This window comes from Neolamprologus multifasciatus, chromosome 1, assembly GCF_963576455.1.
Source record: "Neolamprologus multifasciatus chromosome 1, fNeoMul1.2, whole genome shotgun sequence".
Taxonomy (NCBI): Eukaryota; Metazoa; Chordata; class Actinopteri; order Cichliformes; family Cichlidae; genus Neolamprologus; species Neolamprologus multifasciatus.
The window spans coordinates 36,074,211-36,091,634 of record NC_140439.1 but is presented as its reverse complement, the minus strand read 5'-3'; the positions used below and the strand labels follow the sequence as shown (position 1 = coordinate 36,091,634).

The window sequence follows — 17,424 nt, the reverse complement described above, 5'->3', positions numbered from 1 at the left end:
GAGCGAGGGAGGGAGAAAAAGGAAAAGTACGAGGAAAAGGAAAAAACGGGAGCTGGAAGCATGTAAATATAATAATAACCACTGCAGCCAAGAAGAGAGCCTGACGAGCCCAGTTGTAAGTAAGCGATTAAGACTCGACTGTACACCGTGTTCGTGTTTTCCTCCAAAAACAATAAGTTCCGTTGGAGCAGCCTTTCAACGCCTCTCTCTGTCTCTGGCTAACAAACTTGACCCAGACAACAAAGTAAAGCTAGTTTTCGGCTACGAGCCCGACACAGAACCCACCGTATTAGCCAGAGGTCCCTTTACTACGGTTCGGAGCCGCGGACCTTCAGTAACAGTAATAAATCACAGCAATAGTACATTCATGTAGTTGTAAACAGCATGATAACATATTAAGTAATCCAAAGTATTCAGAATACGTTACTCTCATTGAGTAACGTTACAGAATACATTTTGGAGCATGTATTCTGTAATCTGTAATGGAATACATTTTAAAAGTAACCTTCCCAACACTGTGTGTCCTCACCACAACTGGCTGAAGGAAACCAATGAAGGTGCAGAAGCGACCCCTCTCCTCCACCAGGGCACGGCGCACCGCCTGCTTCTCAGTCTCCTCCATCAGCAGGCACATGTCGGTCACATCCTGCATGGCACTGTCGAGCTGTGGCTGCAGGTCCCCTCGCCCTGGGTGGGAGAAGGCGCAGCAGTGGGCGAGAGACGTTTATCAAACGAGAGAGCAGAGACAGACACAGGAAGGTAGAGGTTTTCATCAGTGGGTGAAAATGAAAAAGGAAAGAAAGATGGAGGTGTGGAAAAGTGTTAATGTAACTAAATGTGGAAATCTCTCTGTCAAGCTTTGCTTCCCATAATGCAGGAGTTCATCCAACCGCTAGTACAGATTATAAAATTTTGACCAAGACAAAAAAAGCAGCAACTTGTTTATGTGTTTGTTTTTAAGCTATTTTAGCTCTGTATTTGTTCTAATATTAATGTGCAGTAGTCAGTTTGCTATGTTGTTTTTTTAATGAACTAAGACTAAAAGTTTTGCTGAAAATGTAATGTTATCATATCTGTTGTAACTATACTGCAATACCTTGATAATAAACGCTTAAATATAAGTGCATATGTAATCTGAAAAAAGAAATTCTATCTGCTATCTCTAAAAATACATCAAATGCAGTAAATGGAAAGCAAGACATGAAATATTTCTTTGTAGTTTTACAGCATGTAAGAGCAGAATGAGGAACAAAACGATAACAGACGAGGAGGGGTAGCATGAGAGTCAGATTGAAGCCTGCAGTGTCACTACAAAGCTGATAGTAACAGCTACAAAGTCATGCAGGAGTCAAGGAAGAAGTTCAGTTACATCATGCGTTGTTAAAAGTGACACTACACGACAGCTAACTACAGACGCTGAGCTCTAATCTGTCACGAGGGGCAAAACTTGTTTAGGAAGCATTGGAGCTAGTTCATGTAGTTTTTAAAAAAGGTCATGGTTACAAGTTTCATTATTTTCAATGGAGAAGTAAAAGCTAAACCCCAGTCGACCATTTAGGTGCAATAAATAAACTGTCATGTTGTTGTTGGCTCAGTAGAATGATGCTCATTACAAGCAAGGCTCGATTGCCCACTGGGCACAGTATGTAAGTATTCAGGTGATCCGAAAGGTCGAGGTTCAAAATGTGACATTCAATTTGTGGTAAAAAGACTACAAATAATTATGTTTGTGCAGAAAAGTCAGAAGTATATTTTAACCTATAAATTAACATCACTTAACAACATTGCTACTAGGGATGGGTATCGAAAACCGGTTCTTGTTGAGAACCCAGTGTTTCAATTCCTTGGAATTGTTTGCCATTTTTGCAAACGATTCCCTTATCGATTCCAGTCGCCCCGAATGACGTCACCACGTTGCGGAGCGTCATTTACCTGACAGGAAACATGGCGGCTAAGCGGCTCAAACGCTCAAAAGTTTGGTTATACTTTACGAGAACGGATGACAACAGGGCAACTTGCAATACTTGCAAAGTAGATTTTTCATTTAAGGGAGGAAACACTACAAATATACAAAAGCATTTGCTCACAAAACACACGATGACCTTAAATGAATGTCGTGTTTTTAATTCTGCTCCGGACTCGTGAATCTCAACCCAGCAGCAGCGGTAACGTTTGCACGTCCTCTCCCGTTAATGCGGCAGGTAAATAATCAACTAACAGTGCATATTATGTTAGCGCGATCTGCCTTATTATAAAACCTGCCATTACTGTGCATTTAGGTGACCATGATGAGACAGAGTCTGGCTCAGATGCTGGCAGTTCTCGCTGCAGTCTACCGTTAGCGTCTCCTTTCAGGCCAGGATAGACGAATGTCACCGAGCAGTGACTAAGTTTGTGGTCAAAGGTTTGCAGCCATTTGCCACAGCAGATGATTTTCGGTAAGTGAATGTGTTTAATTGTAGGCAGGGACATTACTGGACATTCTTGTGTAATTGCTACAGAATAATTGATGTTATACTTTGTTATTGCTACAGAAGAATATTTATTTTATTATTTTACATTTACATTTTTTCCCCGGGGACCCTGTGACACCCTATTGAAGAGCCGTAGGCTGGATCTCTTAAGATCTCACTGTTGGGTTTGTAAGGCCATGTTACTCCTAAATTTCTATCTTGTTCAAAGAGAAGATATAAAACAAAGTTCTAAGCTATTAGACCGTAGTGTTCTCCTTTTTTAAAAGAATTGATGAGAATCGATAAAGAATCGAATCGTTAAACAGAATCGAAAATGGAATCGGAATCGTGAAAATCTTATCAATACCCATCCCTAATTGCTACCCCATCTCATGAATCACCGGTCACAAAAAAATCTCAATATCAGTTGTTTCAGGCAAATTAAAAGTTTCTGATTGAAACCTTCCAACATCAAAATGCACGATCTTCTACAATGACCCCAACACGTCGGCTCTGTAGAAGATCATGAAAGTTCTTTATCATTTTGTCTGTGTTGATTTAAAGCTTTAAATCTTCAAATCTGGTCATGCACACTTTTGAACATTGTCTGGTTTCCCTGGCACCAAAGGAGGAATAAAATATAGGAAACACAACACAAATACAAACGTCAGTTTTTCCGTTGGTCACTGGGCAAACTGTTTTCTGCACATTTTCTGCACACAGACTAGAATGGAGGACTTAGCTGATTAAAATGAAGAAAACAGACTGAGTGTGATGCCGTTCAGGACACACACAGCACGTGTTTCATGTCTAAACTAAAGTGGCACCAGCCTAAAAGCACCTGTGTTGTAATGGGGCCTCAGATGGAAATTTAGCTTTAAGGCTTTATTATTTCAGCTTGCAATGTGCTTATATGGTGTACTTGACAAAATAATTGTATGCTAATTACATTACCATAAACTCATAACTAATTAATAACAATTTATGCACCGAGAGCGAGTTAAATTAAACAAAAGCCTACAGCTTATTATTGGAGTCCCCGTGGTGGGTTAATCCAGCCCTGATAAGGTTCTCTCTATTCCCCTTAAGTCTGCTTACATGACTATTTCATTATGGAAGACAATTTCCTGATATACCCCCAAAACTTTTCCATGACCTCAAATTTAGTAATAATCACTGCCTGCAGGCAAATGCTGGAAATTTGAAAAGGAAAGGATGTGATGCGGTAGAGCAGCGAGCGGCAGGCTGATACTTACCCTGCATCTCTATAGAAATACCAGAGGGGAGGAGAGACAGAGAGATGTAGCAGTGAGAGGGGGGGGGGGGCAGAAAAAAAGGAAGCAAAGTAAGGAAAGAGAAAGGAAACAGAGAGAGAGTGACAGGGGCGGGGAGAGCAGAAATAGCAGAACTCATTGTTAGGGTTAGTACAAGGAAGCCATCACAAGACAGCCACAGTGCCAAATGTTAGAGCAAAATAACACAGCTGCAACCAAAAGTTCAATCCAGAAACAATAATATCATCAAGCATCAGCTGCGACGGGGCTTATCAGACACAGGAACGGACATTGCACAGTTTCACTGTTAATCTAGTCCTGTTATAGGATAGTTTAGGCTTTCAAAAGTGGAGCTGTCTCATTTTGGAGATGCACTCAGGTATGCAACATTGTGGAAACATTGTGCCAGTGTGGAAGAGATCAGGATCAAAACGCATTTTAGCCACATGAGCTCTCATGTCATGTGAACTAGAATGTCTGATGGCTTTAAACATTGCATAGATGGATAGAAGTTCAGACTGAGGACTAAGGAGAAAGGGCAGCGTGACGTCTCGGTATGCTTTTGTACTTTTTTAAAAAACACATTTTGCTGCTGACCCTTGAAAGCAGGACTTTGCTTATCTGTTACACTGGTAACTTTTCAGTTACAGTATGATAACTTCTACAATAGGTAACGCACTGACTACTGTGAAGCGCCTCATACAAACCCCCCTTCAAAGATATCAGACTATCGTTTTAAGATCATTTCTTATATTACCCTTGTTTTATGTGAGAAAATGACATCTCTAAGCATATAACTTGCATTCAGATTCACAGTCACTGGGTTGCTTTTGAAGGTGTGGACTTCCTAAAGAAATCAGGCTAGAAAAAACTGACATGATCATGACGGGACTTTTTATCAACACAAACAAAATCTTTAGTGAGAAACAAACTGAAAACTAAGATTCATAATTTATATTAAATAGTAGCCTCTCTTTGCACTGATGATAGCTTTGCATAATAATAGTAATATACTAATATATATTATTGCTTCACAGGAAACCTCTGAAGACAGGCTGAATTTAAATTCTGCTTCTTTTTTCACTGATTTTGATCATCATAAGTCCAAAGCTAGGAAGATTATGATGGACCTCTCCCATCCCAACAATGGACTCTTCTCACTGTTGAGGTCTGGGAAGTGCTTCCGCTCCCTTAAGGCCAAAACAGAGAGAATGAGGAGGAGCTTCTTCCCCCAGGCTATTCGGGCCCTGAACCAGGTGTAGGACTGGACTCACACACACATCACATCACCACACGCACCACCACACATTTCCTATAATTCCTATAATTTATAATCTTTATAATCTTTATAATCTCTTTCCGCTATTTGCACATTTTTTACTGTAAATTTCTAAGTTAATTTGTAAATTTTGTAGTAACCTGTAATTGTAAATACTGTAAAACTTTTTTTCTGTCATTTAATGGTCGGGCATTGTACAGCTACAAGCATTTCACCCCCATGTCATACTGTGTATGGTTGTGTGTGTGTGACAAATAAAATTTGAATATGATTTGAAGCAAAAAAAAAAAACTTACCAATTAAAATGGTGCAAACTTTTTTGAGGTAACAGTATCAACATTATCATTATTATTATTGTTGTAACATTACCAACATTCTAAGCGTTTGTTCACAGCAAACCTTTCAATTTTTTCGTTTTTTCTGCTTTCCATAGGGGCGCATTTTTTGCCTTACAAATAACTGTTTACTCTGTTTCCAACATACTAATGTGCTTATAAGCCTTTCTCCCTAAACAGAGAGAAGAAGAATTTAAAGATTAAATAGCTGTTTCCTGTAAAATGTTAACTTTTTTCTTTTTCTGTTTCAGTCCATTAGTTGTGTTTGTGCCAGCACAGCACAACAAACACAGCTAGCCTCATCCAACTACTGCAGTAATAAATGCTAATGCTAACCCCACCTAACTAAGTAAAGAGAAATGACATATTAACATATTGACTAGCTTTTCTGTTTAATAATTGTAAAGAAAAAAATAATGGACTCTCACAAAGTCCAAGAGTTACCTGTGCTTTGGATGACAATTTGTTTTCTTATTTTTCCCATGAGGCAATGCAACTGTAGGCTCCGTAAAGGCTACCAGAGTGTGGAATACTACACCAGAGGACCTGACCTCTACAATATGATAATGTAAACACACCTGACACAGTCAGGCATGAGTTACTGTGCATATAGAAGGAAAAGCTTCATCATAGCTGTAGGAAAACATTTTGGAAGTTGTCCTCATGATGCTGAGAGACTGTAATGAGCGTGCAAAGTATTCATCAAAGCAAAATGTGGCTACTTTAAAGATACTTCAAATTGAAAGTGCATTTTGCTTCCCCCCTCTCTTTCTACATAAATATACATTTAAATTCTGACAAACCCTTGAATGAGTATATATAGCACTCATTCAAGGGTTTATGTTTTATATAAAATATAAAACAACAATTTCAATAATGATAAATAATTATCTTGAAATATATTTTAGACAACTTGCATGTGTAAATTAATCTGCCTGGCAACTGAACGGAAGCAGCAGCAGAAAGAAACCAACAATTATTGGCTGCTGCCTCGCTGGGTAAAGCGATTCAGGACAAATGAGAAAAGACCTGCAATTCTACAGAACGCCACCAGATGGCAACATAAACTCATAACGACTCAAGTTACTGTTTGGATGATGCTCACGTAGTCTGTTATCAAGAGTGCCAGTCAGATACAAAATGGCTCATTTTTTGTGATTAACTGCAGCCTTACACTTACGATGTTGTGTTTAGATAAATAACAGTAGGAACAATGAACTGGATATCTAAATATATTTACAGCTGCAATACATAAAACACACAAACAGCACTTGGACGAGAACTGTCTGAGTGACAACCATGAGCCTGAGCTTGACTGTTACCTTTACGAGCCTTCTTCTGCAGTTTCATGGTGTCAGATGATTTCTTCTTGATCTCGTGACGTGACCTCTTGTACTCTTGACAGAGAATAAAGAGAGATGTTTTAGAAAAACGAATGCAAAAGCTGCTGAGCAAACTCGTACTGTCTTGCATTTCCAATAATAACTCAAATAGAAACAATATTAACTTTCAGGAACCGAAAGCACCAAGAGGTCAGCGAAACACTGATTATTATATTTGGTTTCAGATGTACCCGCTCCCGTTTAAACACTGTTGTATACAAAGGTATAGTTTTAGAACCAAAGGATGTGGAAGCAAATGTTTAAGTAAGATTACCTGTTTACTACGGAAACACATATTAACAGGTAAATATCCTGTTTATATTGACAAAGTTCTGTCAAGTACCAAAATAAAGTCTATAGACAGACTCCTGCATTGGGACAAATTTTCATGGTGTCAGGTTTCAGTCTGATCATAGTCTGAGTAGTATGAGGAAAAGACAACATGTATTTGGCACAATGCTATCCTAACAACACTGGCTTTGTCTTTTTTTAAAGCATTTGTAAAGAATGACCAGTGCACAGAGCAGGAAGCGTCCCGGCTACGTCAGAAGCCCCAAAACATGCTTTCCCTCAAAGTTTAAGTCAACTATCTGACACCCTGGCAGTGGGACAGATAATGGAACAGATAACTTGATGAGAATACTTCCTTGGCATTTTCAGACATGATTCTTTAGCTGTTTGACAGTTAGGACATCTGCAGGCATTTTCCAGCTGCTGGGGTACAAGGTCACAAGGCGTGACGATGAGCAGGTAAAGAGGAGCGTCGCTCTAAGAAGCTGCAATGTGATCAAAGTAGGCATACACGCCACACGCAGCGCTGCTGAAACCTCATCTTAAATCGGTGTGCAGAGTTTGCTTTTTCTGCTCACTGCTAGCCTGTGCTAGCATAGCAATGGTGCAGCCCAGCTGATCAAACATTTGCCCTTCTGTTAGAGCCGTACATAAGCAGTACACTTAAAGCTACTTCAGCGGTGAGGATATGGGGTTAGAATTTAGCGATGTTGAAGTTGAATGAATAAGCAAATCTGGGATGTCTGTGTACCTTTGGCGTGATCCTTATCCAGCTGGTTGGCTGTCTTCTTCCAGTCCTCAATCTTGTCCTGAAGAGGCGTGATAAGACTCTCCATCAAAGCACTGTGGGAGAGACAAAGAAGTAGATATTTGAATGCAAGTTAGATGCACTGGAAGTATCAGAGACAGTGAGCAGGGAGTCATTAAATAGTGTGACATTGTGACAAATGACTGGTTTAATGTAAACCTGCAATATTCAGATCTCCACAGAACAGTGCAAAAAGTACAAAACATATTTCTGATGTTAATGTATACATCACCTCCACCTATTGTTCTACTTCATAATTTTAGTAACTGGACATTTTCCCACAACATGTCCACACATGCATACACATGTGATACACATGCTCCAATATTAAGATAAATGCATGACTATTACGACATGTGTACATCTTTTGTGCAAAGCCGCACAAGAGCTTGAAGATAAATCAGTCATCAAAAACCCCGTCATTACCACAGTCATAGATCATTATCGCCATTACCATCATCATCAGCGTAATAGCTTTTGCTGTGGAAAAGTCATTAGAAAGTAGAAAAAAAATGAAGATAAAGGCAAACAATGGTTGAAAGCAGACTCTTGGTGAGGTTTCCAGAGCGGTTTGCATTGTGTGCCATAGCTATATTTATTTACAGCCACTTCAATATGAATAGACAGACCAATGTTCCTAATGGAGTCCATATTGCTGTCAAGAAAACCTCACCAAACATGTGCCCCATCATAAAACAAAGTCAGCTTTACTTGGAAATACACACATAGTTGAGCATTTTCTGACTTCTGAAAGATCCTGATGGGCTGCAGTTTAGGATCAGAGGAAAAAGTTACAGAAGGGAACAAATTCCTACTTGAAATAAGGGAGCTTGAAGGATCATTTCTTACTTGGTGAACTGACGAAGTTTGGCCTCAATGCTGCGATGCCTCATGCACATCCTGGTCAGAGCTGATCCGATATCTCTGGTTGCCCCTGGAAAAACAAACCAGGATCTTATTGTGAAGCATAAAATCTCCTAGTAAATTTACCACAAAGACCTCTTTTTTCTGTTCCACAAAAACACACATCACAAAGCTGTGATCAATATTTACGTTACAGCTCGCTGTGTAATGTAATGCAGTTAAAAGCGCTGCATCTTTCAAACACACGAACAGCTACACAGACTTTGTATTATTTTACCTCCAGCCAGTGTTTACACAAGACACCGATCTGCCTCGTGTAGACACTACGCGCACACCCCGGCTTCATCCAAATAAAGCAGTGTCTCGTGAGTGTGTGTGTCCTGCGCAGGGACCCAGTTTCGTGAGTAGCTAACCTGCAGCTGTAAACAGCAGTCTATTTTAAGGCAGTAGATCCATGTGGAAAAAGTTGACCTCAGAGTTTAAGTCAATTTAAGTGATGGCAGAGACTGCTAACTTCCAAACAAGGTGTTCAGATCTGTTGCCGCTGCGCTACAGGTGGAAAGCCTGCACGAGAAAAGTGATTTACGCATTTAAAGACTTTTAAACAGAAGTCAGGCTTATATAGTATACCTTACCTAGAGAGACCATAATCTCTACTGCCAGTGAAATGTATATAGCAGAAAATTCAGATTAAACAGCAACCAAATGGGATTTCCTCCTGTTTATCATACGGGCTTAGGCTGGCTTACAAAGTAATGGTAAATGGCCTGTATTTGCAAAGTGCTTTACACACCCAGTCATCCACCCATTCACACACTGGTGGAGGCAAGCTACAGTTGTAGCCACAGCTGCCCTGGGGCAGACTGACAGAAGTGAGGCTGCCATAACATATCATACCCTTCTGGCCATGACCAGTAGGCGGTAGGTGAAGTGTCTTGCCCAAGGACACAACAACCAAGACTGTCCGAGCCGGGGCTTGAACCGGCAACCTTCCGATTACAAGGCGAACTCTCGAGCCACAGGGGGAGTACACCAGGAGGAAGGGCATTAATCTAATACAGTGGTTCTTAACCTTGTTGGAGGTACCGAACCCCACCAGTTTCATATGCACATTCACTGAACCCCTCTCTAGTGAAAAATAAAACGTGATTTTTTTCAAATTCGAGACATAGATATGTTTTTTACTGGTGCACAAAATGAGCCGTGCATGTCACGGCGGAGGCTCTGCCAAACCCCTCAGACCGACTCACCGAACCCCTAGGGTTCGATCGAACCCAGGTTAAGAACCACTGATCTAATATGTTCTTTTTAACATTTTCATCCAAAACTGGAATCATAATTTCCAAATAAAAAGGACATTTTCAACCAATGCACACGTTTACTGGAACTTTACTTCCTCTTAGCTTTAATTTCACCACATAAAACACATAATTTTGTAATTGTAGAAATATTCTTGTTTTGCACTCTGCCTGTCTGTGTCCTGCATTTTGGGTGCTCACCTATGCTCACTCCACATGACAAAATGATTGAAATTACTTATTAGTTAAATATATATTAGTTAATATTGTTAAATATTAGTTATTTAAGAGCCCTGAACTTTTCTAGACCTTACCTAAAGGAACTGCATGTCAGGATATGTCTAACAGAGTTGAACTGAACATTCATCAGGACCATGCAGCAGTCTCTCAAAGCAGACAGTGCAGAATTTGTTAGCAAGACTCAAAAACGTTGGTACAGCAAGCTTTCTGGAGTCAGTTTGATCATGTTTGAACCGACTTAAGCTGCATGCAGATAAACTGTGAAGAGCTTTTAAAAAAGCTGACTGCACTCTGAACGCAGCGATGAGTGGCCCGAAGTGAAAACTGGTTTCACTAGATGCCCCAGAGTTTAGCTGGCTCAGTCGATAGTTTATGGTTTGTCAGACTGATGGTCCACTGAATTTGCAGTGAGTAAGTCATGTGTCCTGCCTCCCGCGCACTCCATCCATGCTGTCTCATCTAAATCTGAGTGCTTCTGGTACACTTAAATGACCTCTCTCCTGTTGCTTCCTAGATGTGAGAAATGTGAACTTTGGACAGTCTCCAACCTAATCTCCTGATACCTCTGAAGTTCACGTGTGAAAACAGCTCAGGGTGATGATGAGGTAGTTAAGCTTTGGGAAGTTGGGTTAGAGTTTTTAAAAAGTGAAATGTTTATTTTAAGGAATAAGGAATAAAATTCCTGCTGTTTCCTGCTCAAAGGCAGACGTCCACGTCACCACTTCCACCACAGTGGCCTCAGCAGCTTTAAACCTTAGACACACAAACTAGTCTAGAGTACCCCGTAATTACCAGGGAGCGTGGAGACCTCCTCTGCAGTCAGTTAAATCTGCATTACCTACTACATTTGATTTCACAAACTCAGTGTTATGTGGGTTCCCTTCTGTTCTAATATGAAACAGAATGATTTGGTGCTATTCTCGTCTGATCAATCTAATGCCTTGCTCATGAGCAGTGCAGTGGTAATTAGTATTGTTCATTTAATTTCCTCACCAGATAGTCAGCAGATTCAAATCAGCAACCCCTTGATTAAAACAACCACAAGGCATATACTCAGATGTATCAGGCATACATCTGAGTATATGCCTTGTGGTAGGCACAACCACACACTCACAAACGCCAAACCACACACAGACTCTCTCCCTCACACACACACTCACACACACACACAGTGTTGTTCACAACCAGAGAGAAGTGCGCCATTCATAATTAGCAAATTCCTCCCTCACGCCTCCTGTTCTACCCGGCAACCATTCATTAAAGCAGCAACACCCACCCCCAAACAGACACACATTCATAGACACATACACACATACTAAGAATATAAAAGTGTACAATGTGCACGTTGAACAGTTACACAACTGAAGGAGTAGTTTGAACTGTGCCTGCCGAGAATGTGATCGTACCCCAGATCCGTGAGTGGATCTCAAGTGAAACTAATGAAGAGTGTCGCTGTCTGATAGTTGGTGTCGAAGGAAAAATGATGATTTGGGAAAGAAATGAGAGAGGACGAGGTGGAGGAGAGATGAGAGGCAATGAAGACGAAAAGGGTTGCTTTGCACATTTTAATGAGCTCACTGCTGGAGTGAGAACCACGGGACTGGAGTTACAGCCAAGTGTGTGTGTGTGTGTGTGTGTTTGATCTCTACATTTATGGTGGTGCTCTTCCTGTTTGTCTGTTATTACCAGGCCTCTCAGACTCCATAGGAGATCAACAACTAGACAAAAAACTGTAACTACTCACATCTGGAATCCAGCTACTGTGTCTGTCCACATCCAAGTCAGTTTTCGTTTTCTTCGAAGCCAAATCACCATGTTAACTTGAACCAAAAGAGGAACTAACAAGACTCAAACCACACTGCGCATTTTGAACATACTCATCTTTTGATTTGCTTCACCGTTTATGGATTGCTGGATGTGAATGAGGATTACATAATTGTACACACACTGTAGATCTGTTCAGCTGTGATCATTAAAGGCAAAAAGCAAAAAATAAATAAAAATCAAAATAATAATAATAATAGTGTACCTATAGTCTGCTTTTAATAATATGTAAACGAGAACAAAAGGAAAAAGCCACAGCCCATGAAAATAGTTCTTACTTTACAGCCCAAGAATATATTTTTCAGAATTAGTTTTTTTTATGTTTGTTATTTTCACATAATTGGAGTGCACCAGTTTTCAGAGATCCCCCCCCCCCCCCCCCCCCCCCCCCCCCCCCACACACACACACACACAGTGTTGGGAAGGTTACTTTTAAAATGTATTCCATTACAGAATACAGAATACATGCCCCAAAATGTATTCTGTAACGTATTCAGAATACGTTACTCAATGAGAGTAACGTATTCTGAATACTTTGGATTACTTAATATATTATCATGCTGTTTACAACTACATGAATGTACTATTTTTGTGATTTATTACTGTTACTGAAGGTCCGCGGCTCCGAACCGTAGTAAAGGGACCTCTGGCTAATACGGTGGGTTCTGTGTCGGCTTGTAGCCGAAAACTAGCTTTACTTTGTTGTCTGGGTCAACTTTGCTAGCAGAGACAGAGAGAGGCGTTGAAAGGCTGCTCCAACTGAACTTATTGTTTCGGAGGAAAACACGAACACGGTGTACAGTCGAGTCTTAATAGCTTACTTACAACTGGGCTCGTCAGGCTCTCTTCTTGGCTGCAGTGGTTATTATTATATTTACATGCTTCCAGCTCCCGTTTCTGCTCGATGACAGCTCGTACTTTTCCTTTTTCTCCCTCCCTCGCTCACAGACACATAACGTGTATGGCAGTCCATTCTCCCTGCAGCACGGACTACACTGCCCATGATGCTACATTCTTTAGAGCTATGCCTGTAGCATTCTGCCTATTAGCTTAGCACAACAACAACAAGGCCTCTCTCACCCAGGAAACACGCAGAGAGAGAGCGTCACCCTGTAACCATGGCAACCGTAACGCTGCCGCCTGGAACAACAGAACGTAGCTGTCAAACAAAATCCAAACAGGCCTGACCCGCCACAATATGAAACAGGGAAGTACCGCCGTGTAATCCATTTATTTCAACAAAGTAACTGTATTCTAAATACCACCTTTTTAAACGGTAACTGTAACGGAATACAGTTACTCATATTTTGTATTTTAAATACGTAACGGCGGTACATGTATTCCGTTACTCCCCAACACTGTCCGTTACTCCCCAACACTGCACACACACACTATGTATGTCTGTCCTACAGCGGGGTGGGACCGCCTCCTGGGACATGCGACCTTACTTGTTTTCCTTCATGTTCCCTTCAGTCACTCTCCCTTTCCTGCTTTTGATATGCTTCCTGGCTGCAAAGTGCTCTGTGAATATACTGTACAGAGGGATAAAAAAAAAAGGATAAAAGAGTAACAAATCCACTTTTGGAATTTGGAGGGATGAGGTGAAAGTCACGTGTTTGTCAGTCAAGAGACTGTGTGTGTGTGTGTGTGTGTGTGTGCGCCGGGAGTCTGTTTAGGAGTTTTTGCTCGCTGAGGAGATTTGTTTAAACTCACTTTTTTGTTCTCTTTTTTACTTGCTGGTTAGGGTCAGTAACCAAAACTTATTTTATTTAGGAAAGTACTATAAAACTAAATATTGTACTAAAAGTACTATATTGAGGGGAAAAAAATCATGCAGTAGGTTAAAATATGGGGCATATTTTAACCTACTGCATGATTTTTAACAACACTGACCCTACATGCTGCAAAAAAAGATGTTCACCTAGTAAGTTTAAGGGTGGGCTTTCCATTCCATACACTAACCAAGTTTGTGTGACCCCCAAAGTTAAGTTTGTTTGCTAGTGTCAAACAAACTTGACTGATTAGGAGGAAAAACTAGCCAGGGCAAAGTTAAGAGAGCTGTGCCATTGCCCACTTGGTTCATTTGGACTCAGTATGGTATACTCAGTGGCTCAGTATGCATGTAAGCATGCAGTATGCAAGTGATGACTATCAGCACCCAAGTGCTTCCTCAACCACAGATGCCTCTGTAATTATGTTTCTGTTAAGGAATTCACAAATCTGTGGGGACAGCGTGTCACTGCTTCACTAATTAAGCCACAAAATGACAATAAAAATGGAAAAATAAATGAAAAAAATCATACGACCTACGATGAGTACTTCCTAAATGTGACATGAAGAAGTTCCTTATAAGTATTTATATGTGATTAATTGGAAGTAAGAGACTTGCGACTTTGAAAGAATTACCCTGAGGTCAGAAGAACTGGAGAAACCCACAGAGAGAGGCTAACGAATGGTAACCTTGTACTTTCTCAGATCTAAAAATAATTTAACTTTTATACAATTAAAAATTTGAAACCTGTTATTTTATTCCTATCCACAGCAAACAGGTTAATTACATTTGCTTTGTTAGTACAGTAACCAGTCAAACTAAAGAACTGACTAGTCTGCTGATATAGCCTCTGGGCTTCAGGGTTCCAGAGTAACCAAATGATAAATGGGGCCAGACTTCCTGTTCAGTTACAAATGCAGATAAAAAAGTAATAGTTTCAAGATTGCATTTGGACAAGCTTCTCTCTTTTATCTCAGTGCAAAGCATTTTCCCTGAATGCAACCAAACCCAGTTCATACACGATTGCTCCCAGGAGCAAAATATTGCTCTTTGCATACAGATTTAGTTTATTCATATACAGCTAACTATTTATAGAGAGCGGTGATATCCTGCCACCTGATTGTTAATCATTACAAAAAGTAATGATTAGCACTAATAAATATATATATATATATGTGTGTGTGTGTGTTGAATGACAATTAATGTTCTTTATATAACTCCTATATTTTTGTGCTTAAAACCTTGAATGGAGCTGATGATATGTATTCACACTTGAGGCAAAGTGAGCGCCTCCCTTGTAAATGGCAAAGTAACTGATCTTTATCACCTAGCAACTGACTTAACTGACAGGGTTGCTACGGTTTCCATGACAGCACAGATCTTGGCCTGTTGCTAAGGTCAAACTGTCTGCTGCTACGGAAGCGAATGTCTGAACTGCACTGCAACAGAGAGAGAGAGAGACAGGAGAACAGAGTGGGAATACCAAACAGACACACAGACTGCAGTCACTCACTGGCACACAGTAACATCACTGTGAACACCGGAAAAGCGCTCAAAGCGGTGGGAACGGGAAGCGACACACCAGCACAAACATCGTTATTACATTAACTCGTTATTAGGGTTACCCCTGTTTTGTTAAGGAATGTGTCTGCACAGAGTGCAACAGAAATTGTCTCACAACTGTTTTAGTTTAACAGTTTTAACTGTTTTCACAATCAAATAACCTTAACCCGTCACTGGTGATGGTTAGCATTTATAGCAAGGGTGGGCAACTCCAGGCCTCTCTCACCCATCTCACCCTGGGTCAACACACCTGAATCAAATGATTAGTTCATTACCAGGCCTCTGGAGAACTTCAAGACATGTTCAGGAGGTAATTTAGCCATTTAAATCAGCTGTGTTAGATGAAGGATACATCTAAAACCTGCAGGACACCGGCCCTTGAGACCTGGAGTTGCACACCCCTGATTTAAAGGGTTAATATCCCTGTAGCTACAGTATTACCCCCTTAGTGGGTCCAAGGTAGCTATGTCAAACATATTTGTTTGACAATAATACCGTCATTCTAGATTTATATCAACTGGAAGAAAAAGAAATTCAGCAGGCTTGATAAAGACTATAGCAACAAATAAATAATGAAAGTATAGAAATATATCAATGCACTATAAACACATAAAATTTTCCAGAGACATTAAAGAAAGGTCTTTATAAAATGCAAGCCCTTTAAAAGTATAACATTATTACTTATAAGCCGTTTTACCTCTGCTGGTACAATGAGGAACTTTCTATCAAAGTGTGGGTATATTTTCTAACTCCATTCATTGCATAAGATGGTAGATGTACTGGCAGTTATAGGGTGCTTTCTAGTCTTCTTGATCATTCAGAAAGCTTTGAACTGTATGTGTCATTTAGCCATTCATGCACAAATCATACAACACTTTATTGTATTCACACAAAAGGCAGGTGGAAGGACACTTCCAGTCTGGCAGAGATGGGAACTGAAACCACCGACCTCCCCACTGTAGAAACACACTCTTCCTCTTGGCCACTAAGCCCCATCTTGGAGTAATTGCAACTAATTCACTTGCACATGCACGTGCACACATGCACACACACTGTACATGCTGCTGTACACTGTTTCCTTCCCAGGAAAATCACTTCTTCTGCTCTGTAATGATAGCATCTCTCTCTCTCTCTCTGCTTCCCTTTTCTCTGGTTCTTTGCCTAGGGCATCTCAGGCCTTCCCACCAGTGCATCTCCATGGCAACTATTATCTGTACTTTTGCAGAGGGATTCATCAGCCTCTGGGTTTTCATTTGCTGTGCAATGCAAGCAAACCTGCAACTGTAATAAAGTGAATGGTAGTGATTGCTATGTATCTGTTTCACTTGGATAAATGCATCCAGCAGGCGTATGCACATCTTTCATGTCATGTGTGTGAATGCACTGGGTTGGGCCTTTTTTCAGTTTCATATCAGGAGACAGGACAAAAGGAAAAAATGACAACTGTGTTTGGATTCTTCACAGTCAAATGGAAACGCACACATAAAGACACACAGATGCATACACACAGAGACACAACTATATATGAAGCAAATGGTTTATTAGTTGTTCATTACTCACAATTAGTTCCTAGTGAGCTGAGGTTATGGTTGCATAATTACTCCTGTCACATGTCAGTCACTGGTATCTTTTGCTCCCAATGGTATCTGCTTCAATTGCTTGTGTTTCAGGTCCAATTAGTTTAATGACTTAGAGTGGCAACTTTTAGTAATGACCGGTGAGATAATTATAGTCGTTCTAAGTCACAGCTTACACACGCACATTATTGTTTTATTATTATTTTTAAACATTTATTTATTGGTTTTAACCAGTTTTACATGGTGCACCGTGAGCAAAAAATAAATAAATAAATAAATAAATAAATAAATAATAATAATAATAATAAAGTAAAAAAAATAAAAAATAAAATAAATAAATAAAAACAAAACCACAACAACAACAGAAACAACATAATAATAGAAACAAAAACAAAGCAAACCATAACAAAAGGGAAGGACAGATATACAAATCAGTCCACAGTGTGTAAGTTCTCCAGAAAGTTG

General features: G+C 40.1%; 1 protein-coding gene across 4 annotated transcripts in view; it reads right to left on the bottom strand.

The window, feature by feature from the left end:
- Positions 1 to 17,424, bottom strand: part of LOC146526187 (protein MTSS 2-like) — a 99,831-nt gene that overhangs the window by 22,028 nt on the left and 60,379 nt on the right. For 2 of the 4 annotated variants that reach the window (XM_085180076.1, XM_085180243.1), the window contains exons 4-8: positions 8,672 to 8,756; positions 7,766 to 7,857; positions 6,664 to 6,738; positions 3,710 to 3,718; positions 530 to 687 (exon numbers count right to left, since the gene is read on the bottom strand). In XM_085180076.1, the coding sequence (XP_085036202.1) occupies positions 530 to 687; positions 3,710 to 3,718; positions 6,664 to 6,738; positions 7,766 to 7,857; positions 8,672 to 8,756 (419 nt within the window). The remainder of the gene's footprint in view (positions 1 to 529; positions 688 to 3,709; positions 3,719 to 6,663; positions 6,739 to 7,765; positions 7,858 to 8,671; positions 8,757 to 17,424) is intronic. The other 2 variants (XM_085180161.1, XM_085180320.1) reach the window with 1 other exon arrangement.